Source organism: Theropithecus gelada, chromosome 3, assembly GCF_003255815.1.
Source record: "Theropithecus gelada isolate Dixy chromosome 3, Tgel_1.0, whole genome shotgun sequence".
NCBI classification, from domain to species: Eukaryota; Metazoa; Chordata; class Mammalia; order Primates; family Cercopithecidae; genus Theropithecus; species Theropithecus gelada.
Window position 1 is genome coordinate 157,692,834 of NC_037670.1, and position 16,416 is coordinate 157,709,249.

At 41.1% G+C, this 16,416-nt stretch overlaps 1 protein-coding gene across 4 annotated transcripts in view; it reads left to right on the forward strand.

The window, feature by feature from the left end:
• Positions 1 to 16,416, forward strand: part of EXOC4 (exocyst complex component 4) — an 845,850-nt gene that overhangs the window by 14,795 nt on the left and 814,639 nt on the right. For all 4 annotated transcript variants that reach the window (XR_003118525.1, XM_025378967.1, XM_025378969.1 and 1 more), the window contains one exon: positions 9,950 to 10,139. Coding sequence is in view for 2 of the 4 variants with exons in the window: in XM_025378967.1 (XP_025234752.1) it covers positions 9,950 to 10,139 (190 nt within the window). In the remaining 2 variants the exon portion in view is untranslated. The remainder of the gene's footprint in view (positions 1 to 9,949; positions 10,140 to 16,416) is intronic.

A 16,416-nucleotide genomic window follows, 5' to 3' on the forward strand; every position in this document is an offset into this window, starting at 1 on the left:
AGAGTTTCTGCCGAGAGATCTGCTGTGAGTCTGATGGGCTTCCCTTTGTGGGTAACCCGACCTTTCTCTCTGGCTGCCCTTAAGATTTTTTCCTTCATTTCAACTTTGGTGAATCTGGCAATTATGTGTCTTGGAGTTGCTCTTCTCGAGGAGTATCTTTGTGGCGTTCTCTGTATTTCCTGGATTTGAATGTTGGCCTGCCCTACTAGGTTGGGAAAGTTCTCCTGGATGATATCCTGAAGAGTGTTTTCCAACTTGGTTCCATTTTCCCCCTCACTTTCAGGCACCCCAATCAGACGTAGATTTGGTCTTTTTACATAATCCCATACTTCTTGCAGGCTTTGTTCATTTCTTTTTCTTCTTTTTTCTTTTGGTTTCTCTTCTCGCTTCATTTCATTCATTTGATCCTCAATTGCTGATACTCTTTCTTCCAGTTGATCGAGTCGGTTACTGAAGCTTGTGCATTTGTCACGTATTTCTCGTGTCATGGTTTTCATCTCTTTCATTTCGTTTATGACCTTCTCTGCATTAATTAGTCTAGCCGTCAATTCTTCCACTTTTTTTTCAAGATTTTTAGTTTCTTTGCGCTGGGTACGTAATTCCTCCTTTAGCTCTGAGAAATTTGATGGACTGAAGCCTTCTTCTCTCATCTCGTCAAAGTCATTCTCCGTCCAGCTTTGATCCGTTGCTGGCGATGAGCTGCGCTCCTTTGCCGGGGGAGATGCGCTCTTGTTTTTTGAATTTCCAGCTTTTCTGCCCTGCTTTTTCCCCATCTTTGTGGTTTTATCTGCCTCTGGTCTTTGATGATGGTGATGTACTGATGGGGTTTTGGTGTAGGTGTCCTTCCTGTTTGATAGTTTTCCTTCTAACAGTCAGGACCCTCAGCTGTAGGTCTGTTGGAGATTGCTTGAGGTCCACTCCAGACCCTGTTTGCCTGGGTAACAGCAGCAGAGGCTGCAGAAGATAGAATATTTCTGAACAGCAAGTGTACCTGTCTGATTCTTGCTTTGGAAGCTTCCTCTCAGGGGTGTACTCCACCCTGTGAGGTGTGGGGTGTCAGACTGCCCCTAGTGGGGGATGTCTCCCAGTTAGGCTACTCAGGGGTCAGGGACCCGCTTGAGCAGGGAGTCTGTCCCTTCTCAGATCTCAACCTCCGTGTTGGGAGATCCACTGCTCTCTTCAAAGCTGTCAGACAGAGTCGTTTGCGTCTGCAGAGGTGTCTGCTGCTTTGTTATTGTTTTCTGTGCCCTGCCCCCAGAGGTGGAGTCTACAGAGACAGGCAGGTTTCCTTGAGCTGCTGTGAGCTCCACCCAGTTCGAGCTTCCCAGCAGCTTTGTTTACCTACTTAAGCCTCAGCAATGGCGGGCGCCCCTCCCCCAGCCTCGCTGCTGCCTTGCCGGTAGATCACAGACTGCTGTAATAGCAATGAGGGAGGCTCCGTGGGTGTGGGACCCTCCTGGCCAGGTGTGGGATATGATCTCCTGGTGTGCCTGTTTGCTCAAAGCGCAGTATTGGGGTGGGAGTTACCCGATTCTCCAGGTGTTGTGTGTCTCAGTTCCCCTGGCTAGGAAAAGGGATTCCCTTCCCCCTTGCGCTTCTCAGGTGAGGCAATGCCTCGCCCTGCTTCAGCTCTCGCTGGTCGGGCTGCAGCAGCTGACCAGTACCGATCGTCCGGCACTCCCCAGTGAGATGAACCCAGTACCTCAGTTGAAAATGCCGAAATCACCGGTCTTCTGTGTCGCTGGCGCTGGGAGTTGAAGACTGGAGCTGCTCCTATTCGGCCATCTTGCTCCGCCCCCCCCGTGTTTTTTAAGTGAAAGATTTCTTTTAGAATTTAGGATTAGTTCAAAATTTGCTTCCTTAGAGGAACTGGAGTCCATATTTTTGACAATGAGAATTATATCATGTGATGTGTATCCTTTTGCCTGGGCTGCTAGGAAGCTCAGATTTAGTTTGGGGGCTCACTTCATATTCATTCTGCTTGCCCATATGATCTGCATAGTTGTCTTTTACATCTATTTGGTGTTGTTTAGCTCTGCATCTCTTTAGTCCCACTTTCTCATTTGTATTTTACTTTTTATTGTTTATACTCTTGTGCAAGCCATCTCACATCTTTTTTGGGAGGAGGTGGGATATAATTAAAATGAAACTTGAATGTAGATATTGTTACTCAGTTTCACCATTAAATACTGGTTGAATGGTTATCAGTCTTTGACTGGGTGCCCACCCCCAAGTAGCTTCATAGAACACTCAGAGTAAAAGCTCACAAAGTTGGGACTGGTCTGACTCCTAATTTTCTCCTTGATTCATATCCTGTCACTGTCACTCTTCCTCAAGTCTCTAAAGCCACACTGACCTCCTTGTCATTCCATGTTCCTTGAGCAGGCTAAACACATCTTGTTTCAGGGTCTGTTCTCTCTGGAATCAGCTTCCCAGATAGTGTCCTTTCTCTTTCACTTTCCAGTAAGCTGTATTCAAATGCCGTCTTTATCCAGACGCCCTCCCTGGCCTCCTTATAAATGAAGTAGCCTCCTTCCTCCTTGCCTGTCTTGGCTTTTGCATAGCTGTTACCTCCCAGCTCCCCTCACTAGAACATAAGCTTCATGAGGGAGGGACTGGTTTTGTTCATTGCTGTATGTATCTCTAGGCCCTCAGAACTGTGCCTGGTAAGTAATAGATACTTAGTGAATATTTGTTGAATGAATAAGTGAATTAAATAGGGTCACTAGCAACTATTATTTGTTCTTTTCTACAGAGTTTTGAGCATGCATTTCATGTGAGACAATTTAGTTACAATTGTTTCTTAAGGCTGGGAACTGTCCTCCATGACCTCTCTAGATCCTGCATCGCACTGCTGCTCATTACTTAGCTTTTACTAAGCACTCAATGTACCAGGCACTGTCAGAGTATAGAGAAAAGGTCTGATCTCAATTCAGAAATAAATATCCTCAGGAACTTTAGAAAGGGGTAGACTTTAGGGGATTTGGGCTAATAATGTTGTGATTCATAGATTATTTATTTTGTTCCTAATAATATGTCAGCCAACACTTCTGTCACACTTTATATTTTCAGAGCACATTCACACACTTCTCCAGTCCTAACAATATCCTGGTGAGGCAGGTATTCTTATTATCTTACCTGTTTTACAAAGAAAAAACAGACCCAGAAAAGTTAAGTCACTTACCAAAGGTCAAGCAGCTTGAAAGTTGCAGAGCTCTGTTTGAATTTGGGTTTTTTAAAACTCCAGAACCTGTGTTCCTTTAATGCGTATGTGGATGGCGCTTGTCTGACATACTTGATGAGTATGATGTCTGATTCCTTATCTGTAAGAGGCTTTCTTGGTGTATTCCTAATGGTAGTATTCTAGATTTGGGTTTTTCTTTTTGCATCCTTTTATTCCACTTGAGTAATGAGTCACTTTTGGTGACTGGCCTTATTTTCACAGGTGTGCTTTTTCCTTTATTGGATCTTTCTTTTGTCTTTAAGAACAATACCGACTTTTATGTATTTTCTCCTGTATGGACTCCATTACTCTGTTAACTCCAAAGTGAAAGCAAAATTGCTCCACAGAAGGAACCAGTGATGGTGACTGGTTATTTTCCTTTCAAAACATTTGATCGGCTACACTGAAATATAGAAGCTAGTATGAAAATGGGAAGCAGACAAATTTAGTTTTAGATCTCTCATTATTTACCCTGGGTTTTAATGCTTGTTTATGGGACTCACTTGGAGCTCATGGTTGTGAATCACCTAGAACTTAATAACGTATTTGTTCCTACTAGATGTCGTTAACAGTAGCTTAACATGTGTACCGTGGTCCTTTTAGCCCTTTAGGCAAATAAATGCCTTCCTGGGGATTAATTAGTCATGGTTAAGATGTAATTCATCATGCAAAATACCAGAGCTGTCTTAGTGAAAAATTCTTAATGATCCAGAAATGTCTTTGTGTCCAGCTTAACTGGAATCTTGTTTATTCTTTTATGTTCCTCCATGAACTTGACAATAGTTTATAAGTCATAATCGTTTTGAGAATAGGAATGCAAAAAAAAAATCTAGAGTGATTCAATAACTTGAATACATCTTGGGTTGGCAACTTTATACCATTGGTCCTTTGATCATATCTTTTATTTAGCTCATGCTTTTAAATCTTGCCCAGATTCAAGACTGTTATTACTAAAAAAGCTGCTTGGTGCTCTCTTTCCATCCCTAGCTGTCTGCTGTTCTCTTTACCTATGAACTGTGGCTTGATGAGAGTACGTGTCCTGCAGCTCAGGAGTTGAAGGCAGGAAAGATAGGATTTTGTAACATGTATAGAAGGAGCATGGATTTTGGAGTCAAATATACTTAGCTTTAATTTCAACTCTGTTATTAACTATGTGCACGTGTATAAGTTACTTTACCTCTCTGAGCCTCTGATTCCTTATCTGTAAAAAGGCTGGTGATAATATTTTATTATACTAGACTGCTTTGAGGATTGTCTTAGACTAGGTATGCAAAATAACCACTGTATTGCCTGGTGTATTATAGTCACTCAGTAGTTTGTATCCTGTGCCTCACTTTCACCTTCCTTTCCAAACATGTAGGACACAGGGATGTCCTAAATTTGTAATGCATGTACATTTCTGCATTTAGTTTTAAAATTTCACAAGTGGAGGATGAATGAGAGTTGACTTGTCAACACTTACTGTCAAAGGGATCTTGGATAATTTTTGGACTATATTTTTAAAAAAATGCAATGTAGTTTTAGGCTATATTACTAGAAATATAGTGTTCATGTTGTGGGATATAAAACCTTTTTCCGTTTGGAAGTATGTTGTGTTCACTTCTCAGCACATCTGAGAAGCAGGTTAGTGAAGCCATTAAGAACCATATGGCCCAGGTTTGAGGTCAGACTCTGCTCCTTAAAGACTGCGGCTTGAATAAAAAACTCAATCTCTTTATCTCTACAAAGAGGGATAAGTATGGTACTCATATGGTTTGGCTGTGTCCCCATCGACATCTCATCTTGAATTTTAACTCCCACAATTCCCATGTGTCGTGGGAGCAACTCAGTAGGGGTTGATTGAATTGAGGGGGTCTCTCCTCGCTGCACTGTTCTTGTGATAGTGAATGAGTTTCACGAGATCTGATGGCTTTAAAAAGGGGAGTCCCTGCACAAGCCCTATTCTCTTGTCTGCTGCCATGTGAGATGTGCCTTTCACCTTCACCTTTCACCATGAGGCCTCCCCAGCCACGTGGAATTGTAAGTCCAGTAAACCTCTTTCTTTTGTAAATTGCCCGGTCTCGGGTGTGTTTTTATCAGCAGCATGAAAACAGATTAATACAGGTACCTACCTCATAAGTATGTTTTTGCAATAAATTAATTAGTATGTGTAAACCACTTAGATTAATGCCTGGCACTAGTAAGTTCTATGTGAGTGTCACCTGTTTCCGAGGGGACTTCAGATGAAAGCAAAAAGGATGGTGGGCTGTTGGAAGTCATGATATGGAAGAAACAGTTGAAGAAATTGGAGGTGTGTAACCCAAGAAAGAACTATCGAAAGTCCTTCACCATTTAAAGGGAAATTTTATGGAAGAAGGAATAGACATTTTTTGTGTTACAGAAAAAGATGGGACTAGGATCAATGGGTAGAAATTATAAAGAGGCTGATTTTATTTTATTTTAATGGAAGGCTGTATAATAAGTAAAGCTGTTCAAAATTGCAGTGAATTGCTTTGTGAACTGGTAGAGCTCTGCATTGCACAGAGGCTTAGCAGGCTGAAGAGAGGTTCATGACTTGGGCTGGTGGAGGGAGCTCAATGACAAGTGTTCTTTTCTGCACTGCTGTCTGTTCAGGTTAAGGGACTAGTGATAATCCCACACTGAAATTTGCTGGGATTTGCTAGCGTGCATGAGAACTTTCTCCCTAGAATTAGGCAGCTCTTTCATGCTTTTCTTTCTTTTTCTTTTTGAGATGGAGTCTCACTCTGTTGCCCAGGCTGAAGTGCAATGGTGTGATCTCGCCTCACTGCAACCTCCGTCTCCTGGGTTCAAGTGATTCTCCTGCCTCAGCCTCCCGAGTAACTGGGACAACAGGCACAGGCCATTGTGCCTGGCTGATTTTTTATATTTTTAGTAGAGACAGGGTTTCACCATATTGGCCAGGCTGGTCTCGAATTCCTGACCTAGTGATCCGCCCTCCTGGACCTCCCAAATTGCTGGGATTACAGGTGTGAACCACCGCGCCTGGCCTCTCATGCTTTTATGGTCTATCATTTTTATTGACTATTTATCTCAGACAAATATTTATTATCTGAGACATTGTATTTCTGCTCTCATATTGCAGAAAAGAAAACAGAGCTTGGAAATAAATATTCACTGCCTGCTGTTGCTTGGCACCATGCATTCAATTCTTGAAGGAACCCAATGACTTAGATTTTATTATTGTTGGGAGACCATTCTCCTCAGGTCTCTTACGTTTCTGAAGTTCTTGTGAGCCAAGCACTGATTGCCCTTTGTTTTAGGTTATTTTGCCAAGGATGTTTGTTTAGCAGACAGAGTTGGAAGCTAGAGATGGTCTCTCACTCCAGAGCAAGGGGCAGGTGTGTTTCCAGTCCAGTCTCGGAGCTTAGATTCGGTTTTTGGAGCTCGGAGTTCTTCTCCAGGAGCTGCCTATGTGGGCAGGCTTCTCTTTGGGCCCATCTACCTAACCTTTGTGGGACTCGGGGGTGAGGGGAACCGATGTGAACATGCTGCACTTACGCCGCTTGCTGTGCTATGAGTGTGATCAAGTCTTCTGGACTTGAGGAGCTCCAGGAGTTTTGTGTCTTCTGCCAGCACCTGTGAAACTTTGGCTAACCTCTTAGCTTGCAAGTAGGATAAAATCTCAGCCTTCACCATTCTTGACATTAAGGAGGAATAAAGTGAGAACCAGAGAGTTTAAACCTAATGCCCAGGTTAAGTGATCTAGTATTTGGGGGCGGTGGGGTTTTAACTTTTGTCTTCAGAGGGTGTACTTTTTATTGTATTGTGGAAAAACGCTACTGCCTTTGCTGCTGCTATTACTACTGTTATTGCTAGAACAATAATAGCTAACGACAACAACCAACATTTGTTGAGTGCTAATGACATACCAGGCCTTGTTTGATCTCATTTAATTCTCACTAACAACCCTATGTGGAAGGTATCTTAGTATTTTCACTTTATAGATGAGCAAAATGAGATGCTATTACTAAGGTCATGAGTAGTCAGTATGGTGGAGCCACGATTCTAACCCAGGCAGCTTTACTCTGCCTGAAGAGACACCACTCTGTAGCTGTTAGGAGTGCAATCTGAAAGCAGACCAACCTGGGTTTTAAATCCCCATACTATTCCTAACCTTCATTGTGTGAGGTGGTGTAAATTAATGTAACCTCTTTAAATCTCAGCTGTTTCATCTGTAAAAAGAGGGGAGGGAATAATAATAGGACCTACTCCAAAGGCCTGTTATGAGGATTAAACATACATTCTATAAAATGTGCAACACAGCTGGCTCCTGGCAGCTAGTAAGCCTCTCTAAATATTAGAGGCTATTATTATTTTTATTATCATTGTGCCTTTTCGCTAATTAAAAAAAAAAAAAGCTTTAATAGTTTTGCACTCTGAGTTCTGTAATGTAAATATTTTTCACTAAAGACAAAATATTATTCATCCCAGTTTACATCAAGAGGATACATTTCAAATATGGGGCAAAGCTGGCACAGGGTATTTCTTACATAAATATTTTCTTGAAAAAGGAAAATAGGAGGCAAACCCCCCAGTAGACCCAATTTAGTCTCTAATCTTCATTTTAGTAACCCTTTCTATTCCCTAAATAACTCCTAATGATCCAGTAATGTGTTCACAGTGACAGCTGATGCCAGAGAAGGTGTCCTCTCTGGGCCTGACATTTTCCTTAATGGTAATTCTAACTAGTTAAGGTAAACAATGTGAAATGTTATATTTTTTCCACAAATGGTAGTGGAGCAGAAATCATGAAAAGCCTTGTAAAGATGGCAAACTGATCTAGTGTAGCTTTGACAGTTCTGTGACTGCTGTTACAAGGGGAAATAATGGAGTTAAACATCTAGGAACCTTTACCTTTGGGACAGTTGATAAATTGAAGGCATTTTCTGATTGTGCTTTACTTTAGATTAACAGCCTGGAAGTTTCAGATTTAAAGAGCAAAGTTGTGTATCATTAAAACAACAAGAAGACATGATACATGCTAAGCTGCTCTGTACCCAAAGATTGCAAGTAATCTTGGTAGCTCTATTTTTGAAGCCCAGTTTAGCTTACATTCTCCACTCTGATTTACTTTAATAGTCAAACACTTGGGTGGTATTCTCTACCTGCAAGAAACCTTGGAAGTAGTCTGGTTTAGGATCACCAGTTTACAGATGAGGAAACAGGATCTCTCATGTAAAGGCTTTAAATCAAGTCTTGCGGTTCCCAGTAGTGTTCCTTTCCGGAGCATCCCACACTGTCCTTAGTGGCTTTTGCACTTCCCTTCTTTGCCTTCGTTCCTGCCATTCCCCTACCCGTATTCATGATATAGCTGATCTTTTGGCATCCCTAACACCTAACAAAAAGAATTATAAAATTCTTTTTGGAGGTTAGATTGAAGTCAAAGACTGGCCTGAATTTCCCTATAAATTGAAAAAGGAGTTTTATATATTGTGTGGCTCATGAATTAAGATCCTTTGGTCTAAATGACAGTTCAGAGCAGACTATTGTACAGTATTTTGCTTGCAAATATCTAGAAGTGGATATATGATTAATTTGCTGACAGACCATCTCTGAAAGCAGTTCTAATGATGGACTTATAATTGATGGTATCCATCATTGAGAACCTAAAATATCCCCCTCCCTAAATTAAAAAAGATAAATGAAATAAACTAGGCTGAATGTATAAGCTGACAAATCTGAGGGAATTTAATGAAACTCTAAATTACCACAGCCAACAGATAAGAGGAAAAGGTTCCTTTGTTACTGATTATAATACTAAATTAAAAAAAATTATCCGAGAAAGATAGTAGAGGAAACAAAGATCTGTGTTCCATGTATCAAATGAAGTTATTGAAATATTTTTAATAAGTCTATCTATCTCATTCCCTGGTTATTGTTGATTCGTATCAATCTTGTTAGTGCTGTTTGAAGACTAGTAAGTGCAGGAACTGTCCTGTAGGATACTTTAGATGACTGCTGTTGTAAGAGATTTTAGAATTAATATGACCTTATTTCCAGACTGCTGGGGGCTCCACACCAAATTCAGGTCATTCAAATGAGCTTTTTGGAAAGTGGTTCCTCAGTGTATAAGTAATTGTATCCATTACTGTGCTTTCAGCTATGTATGAAAAAGACCAGCTGAAAGTGACTTAAACAATAGATATTTATTTTCTCCCCTAACAAGAAGTCCTGAGGTAAGGCCGCTGCAGGGCTGCTTTGGTGGCCAAGGACATAGTGATAGCTTGGCATTCCTCCTGGTTTTTCCTTCCACGGTTACTCAGACACATGGCTGAAGTGTCTGAGTATCTTATCTTTGTACAGTGATACCTAGGGTTGGGAAAGGGACCTTTTCTTGTTATTCTTCTTGCAGAAAATTGTTCCTAGTACTTCCTTAGGTCTGTCTCATTGACCAGACTTGTCACTGATAAGGAGAATGGAACAGTTCACTCAAATCAAGAGTTACCCAGTCTCTTGAACCGTTCATGCCTGCCTGCTAGCTGATTAAAATCAGTTCTAATGCCAGTGACAGAAGAGAAGGGCCCCTTGGATAGGCAACAACAAATCCACTTAGATGGGCTATTGGAATTTACTGTGAAGGAAGTTTTGTGTTTTGTGTTTGTAACTTATTTCATTTCCTAGTTAGTAAGACGAACGTGCTTCACCTTTCTTTTGCATTTTACTTTCAAGTTTTACTCAGCTTGATATACTCTCTGCCTTCACCAGGACTCTGTCTACTAGTGACGATGTCGAAGACAGGGAAAATGAGAAGGGTCGCCTTGAAGAAGCCTACGAGAAATGTGACCGTGACCTGGATGAATTGATTGTGCAGCACTACACAGAATTGACGACAGCCATTCGCACATATCAGAGCATCACAGAGCGCATCACTAACTCCCGAAATAAAATAAAGCAGGTATTCCTCCCTTCTTGTCTGGTGATGGCAGCACTTCCTGTCAGTATAGGCGTTGCAGCTTGGAGAGGAGCCATGGTAGTGGCTAATGGTCCTGAATAAGTGATTCAAAATGCCGCTTTTCAGGAGTTCTGCAGGTGTCTGGAAAGGCTTGCTGGGAAAGACCACAGAAGGCATCCTCAGCTGATTTCTTCCCTCCCCTGTGTCTTATCCTTGGTTCTGCCATTATTTCTCACTGCAGTGTGGAATGAGACAAGCAAGATGGCCTCCATTTGCTTGTGTCTTACGGTCCATCCCTAACAAACTAGTAGGTGTACTGGCCCTTGTATTCTCCATTCTCATTCTAGCAGTTATTCCTGTACTTCACACATCTAAACAACAAAGCCTAATATTTGGACCATTGAGTCAGTGCCTATTCTGCATCTTAGTGGCCGACCTATTTACACTCACATGAGTTGGAGGGCAGCCAGCTGAATACGCTTTTATCGGAATCTAAACCACAGAAGAGAGTATGTCTCCTACATTGAAGTTGGTTGTGATTTGCCTGCATTTATTGTGCATTCTTGGTATTTTTTGTTAAGTGAAGAAAATTTAACCTACAGATTATTTAAACATAAAACGAAATGTTTATGAAAACAATTTTTTTTTTTTTTTGGAGATGGAGCCTTGCTGTGTTGCCCAGGCTAGAGTGCAGTAGTGCCTCACTGAAGCCTTGAACTCCTGGGCTCAAGCAATCCTCCTGCCTCAGTCTCCCAAAGTGCTGGGATTATAGGTGTGACCACCATGCCTGGCAAAAAACCAAAATTCTTGAATATCATGCTTTAGTTGTGATTAATGTGTATTAATTTTTTTTTTTTTTTTTTTTTTTTTTTTTTAGTTTTTGAGACGGAGTCTCACTCTGTCGCTCAGGCTGGAGTGAGTGCAGTAGCGTGATCTTGGCTCACTGCAAGCTCTGCCTACCGGGTTCACACCATTCTTCTGCCTCTGCCTCCCGAGCAGCTGGGACTGCAGGTGCCCGCCACCATGCCTGGCTAATGTTTTTTTCGTATTTTTAGTAGAGATGGGGTTTCACCATGTTAGCCAGCATGGTCTCGATCTCCTGACCTCGTGATCCTCCTGCCTGGGCCTCCCAAAGTGCTGGGATTACAGGCGTGAGCCACCGCACCCTGCCATTAATTTTTATTTTGTAGTTTTCTTTTCATGTTTTGGAACAATTTTTCTTTTATTTGTTGTTTTTCTCCCTTTTTCTCCTCCTTCCTTTCTTCCTTCCCCCACGTTCTTTCTCCCCTTCTCTCTCTTCTCCTACCCCATCTTGCTCCCCACCCCCACTTTCTTCCTTTTGCATTAGGTCCTAGAGAAAAATCATGGTTCTTGGGTACTATGTCTTTTGTACCTAAAGGATAAAATGGTTTTGTAAGGAGTATTTTCATAATTGGCCAAAGGATGAACTGATCAAATAAGGGTTATGTACTATAACATTATAGTTATGTGGTTTTTAACTGTGTATTTTGAGATCACTCCTTTAATACCGCTCAGTACTACCCTGTGATAAATAACAATAATTGCCACCACTTACTGAATGAACACTGAGTCTTTGCAAGGGATGATTATGTCCAATCATCTCAATGAATTTAGAATTTGAACTCTAATCTCCCTGATTCTAAAGCCTTTGATGCTGATTTTCAGGCATTTTTAAGGCAGCAGAAACTTTTTTTTTTGGGTGATATTTTGCAGAATACCAACATATCAATCATTAGGAGAGGTAATGCTCTCCTCTTATTTGGTTTTGGGGTGAGAGGTCCAAAGCATCATGCTTGGTTCTCCCCACCACTGTGGGACTGAGGGATGCGTAGGCCGTGATTTAAAATTCACTGCCCTATGCTATCAGATTGGTTAGGGGACTGTCTGACCTGTATCTGCCCAGTAACAGCTGTGCATATGGCATCTTCATGTTTTGTTTTGTGTCCATTAGATCTTACATTATGATTTTGTAAGCAGATATATAAATTATGCTTCTACAAATACTGATGATATATGACTTTCAATGTCTAACAGTGTAGTTCCAGAATCAGTATGCTCTTAACATTTTTGGAAGCCATATGTTGACCTCTCTACATTTTAAAATTAACTGGGCTTTTTTTTTTTTTTTTTTTGAGACGGAGTTTCATTCTTGTTGCCCAGACTGGAGTGCATTTGTGCGATCTCAGCTCACCTCTACCTCCGCCTCCCGGGTTCAAGTGATTCTCTTGCCTCAGCCTCCCGAGTAGCTGGGATTACAGGCATGCATCCCCACGCCTGGCTATAACTGGGCATTTTTGAAAGGGATACTATAAATGTTGGCCTTTACGAGTGCTGAGTTCATCCTATGGATTTATCTGTGAAACTAGGTAAAGTTATAGATCACTTGCTCTAGATTTAAAGTAAACTGTAGTCCATTTTGACCCAATATACTAAGCTCAGGAGGGGTCAATGAATGTATAGAGCTGCTGACCTTCTGGCTTTGCCTCGGGTAATCACAGCAAAGGTGAAGGACCTCATGGTATTTGTGTTTTCTGATTAGTCTGATTGACTGAAAAGACATTGTCCTTATCTCACGGGAAGCACCAGCAGTGATTTCTGCTTTGCTTCCCATCACTCTGAGTCAATAGCATCTTTGCTGCAAACAAACAATGTTCTCCTGATATTGAAAAAGAGCCTCGTCTTGATCATTTCACATTTGTTTTAGTGGCCACATTTCTGACCGTCCTCATTTTCAGTATGCTAGAGTTTTGAGCAAAAGAAAATAACAAAACTTTATTATATCTGATAGTTGTCAAGAAAGTAAATGTCATACTATTCTGGGTTATGAATTAACTTCAGTATTGGGAAGAGAAATAAAGGGTCAAAGCTCTTTTCAAAAGAGCCTTTAATAATTGATTAATGGGAAAATAAAAGTGTTGGGGGAAAACGAAAATGAATTTGTTTTTGACAGTTTTGTACCATGACAGTCCATTTCTTATCACCAAGGAAACACTGATGTTTTCTCACTAATCTTTTCTTGTCATTTTTGGCTTTTAATTGCACTTTGGATTATATATGAAATATAGGTATGTATTTTTTTAAAGTGAAAACATGGATGATTCAGTAACGTTTGGGCTATGTTATCTCAGAGCCAAGCAAGAAGCTGAGAATGTGTAGATCTGAGTTGAAATTTTCTTTGTGTTCTCTGCCAAAATAATAAGGATTCATGTAGCAAATATCTGTTGAGTGCCCGCTACGTTGCTGGTTCTGTTTTAGGTGCTAGAGCTGTACAAATGGGAAACACCAGTTCCTGTCCTCAAGGAGCTTATGTGCAAATGAGAGGACAGAAAACGAACAAATAGATAATGTTGAACAACATTTATGTAGTCTCTATGTATTGAGTGTCTACTTTGTGTTGAGGATTGTTCTAGATTTTCAGGTATAGAAGCGAAGAAAACACAAATGTTTCTTTTTTTTTATTTTTTATTATACTTTAAGTGCTAGGGTACATGTGCACAATGTGCAGGTTTGTTACATATGTATACATGTGCCATGTTGGTGTGCTGCACCTATTAACTCGTCATTTACATTACGTATATCTCCTAATGCTATCCCTCCCTCCTCCCCCCTCCCCACAATAGGTGATGTTCCCCTTCCTGTGTCCAAGTGATCTCATTGTTCAATTCCCACCTATGAGTGAGAACATGCGGTGTTTGGTTTTCTGTTCTTGAGATAGTTTGCTTCCAGCTGCATCCATGTCCCTACAAAGGACACAAACTCATCCTTTTTTATGACTGCATAGTATTCCATGGTGTATATGTGCCACATTTTCTTAATCCAGTCTGTCACTGATGGACATTTGGGTTGATTCCAAGTCTTTGCTATCGTGAATATTGCCGCAATAAACATATGTGTGCATGTGTCTTTATAGCAGCATGATTTGTAATCCTTTGGGTATATCGCCAGTAATGGGACGGCTGAGTCAAATGGTATTTCTAGTTCTAGATCCTTGAGGAACTGCCACACTGTTTTCCACAATGGTTGAAGTAGTTTACAGTCCCACCAGCAGTGTTTAAAGTGTTCCTATTTCTCCACATCCTCTCCAGCACCTGTTGTTTCCTGACTTTTTAATGATTGCCATTCTAACTGGGAAAACACAAATATTTCTGTCCTTGTGGAGTTTATGTTCTACTCGGGGGAGACAGACTATAGACTATAAGTGAATATATGAGTAAAGTGTGGTATAGCAGATGGTGAGAAGTGCTACACACACCCCCACACCCCCACCAAGGAGGGGAGACTAGGGAGTTGCTGTTTTAGCTGGGTTGGCCAGACAGGGCTTCACTGAGGTCCTATATGAGCCAACATCTGAAGGAGGTTAAGGAGAGTGTCAGGAAGAGCATTCCAGGAAGAAAGGAAGCAGGTGCCCAGATCCTAAGGCAGGGGCATGATTGGAGGTTGGGAGCAGCAGCAAGGTGGTTGGTGAGGTTGAAGCAAAATGAGGCATGGGGAGAGTGGCAGGAGAGAGATGAGAGAGCTAGGGCATGTGGTGTGGTGGGTGGGTGGATGGAAGTCATGTAGGGTCTTGTAGATCACTGGAAAGACATTGATTTTAACTGTCAGTATTGATTGTAAGGCTTTGAGCACAGGAATAACATGGTGTGGCTAACATTTTAAAAGGCCCACTCTAGCTGCTGTGCTGGGAATAGATTTCAGTGGGGACCAAGGCAAATGAAGATGTTCATATTTGTCCATTGCCACCTTTTAAAGCTTGAGACCACAGAACTGTTTATGTTTCCCATTTGAGACAGAGTCTCTCTCCATCACCCGGGCTGGTGTGCAGTAGCACCATCATGAGTCACTGATGCCTCGACCTCCCAGACTCAGGTGATCCTCTTGCCTCAGCCTTCTGAGTAGTTGGGACCATAGGTGCGTTCCACCATGCCTGGCTAATATTTGATTTTTTTGCAGAGACTGGGTCTCCGTATGTTGCCCAGGATGGTCTCATACTCCATCAAGTGATCCTTCTGCTTTGGTCTCCTAAAGTGCTGGGATTAGAGGTGTGAGCCACTGTGCGTGGCCTACACGTCTCATTTTTTGACATTACTTTCATATATTGATTTATATTATATTGGTAGATTCTATGTTTTTGAGTATAAAAATGAGCTGACAGATGGATTTAACTTTCTTCCCTGATGGTCCAAGCTTTTTTTTAAAAAAATTAATTATTGATTTATTTTAGAGATAGGGTTTCACTCTGTTGTCCAGGCTGGAGCGCAGTGGTGCCATCATAGCTCACTGCAGCCTCAAACTCCTGAGCTCAAGGAATCCTCCTGCCTCAGCCTCTTGAGTAGCTGGGATTACAGGCACTCACCACCATGCCTAGCTAATTTTAAAATTGTTTTTGTAGAGTCGAGATCTCAACAGAAGGCTCATAGGCTCAGCCTTGATACCATGTACAATTGATCAGGTCAAGTAATGTGGACGATAAGCAAAATAATTGGGCAGTTCTATTACTTTTGAATGCATTGTAAAATTTCTCAAAATGAGATGTTATTGTGTTGGTAAACCTCCAATTCCATAGGTCTTGCCAGTTCTCTCATAATAATGACCGACTGGCTTATTGCAGCAGCACCAAAATAGATGGATATGAGTTGAGACAAATTGGGGATTTGGGCCAAATGGATTGGTGTGTTTCTCTATGGTGTACTAGGTGAATGAGATGACCTCAGATTTCTTTAAAGTTACAGAGTAGTCTAATGCTTATCGCTGGAGCAGGGTAGGTTGAAGGGAGATACCTGGCTTTGTTGTGATGTGCAAACAAACACTTAACATTTCATCCCAATTTTGACCACCTTGTTGGTACTAGATCAAGTTTTGAATCTCATTTTTCTTGCCTATAATGAGAAATAACTGTACACAATCATTCAAGTGAAGTTGTTAGGGCTTAATCATTGAGTAATGAAACATTTATTATTTAATATATACCTAAAATAATTCTGGCTTTTAAATGAGATTATACCTTGAAAGGTAGAATTGGAACGAGGAATAGCCTTAATATTAAAAATGTCCTAGTAGAACAACAAGGTTTGGTAGGAAGTTATTTACAGCCCAAATATAAGATGGAAAATTCTAGCCACTTGTATGAGAAAGGGAGAAGGCCTTTGGTTTCTAGAAATGGACATGCTAAACAGTGGGTAATAATGAGATATAATTTTAAATGTATGCAGCACTCTAGAGCACATTAATGCAGTCGCAGGAACCATGAGGTGATCTTTCT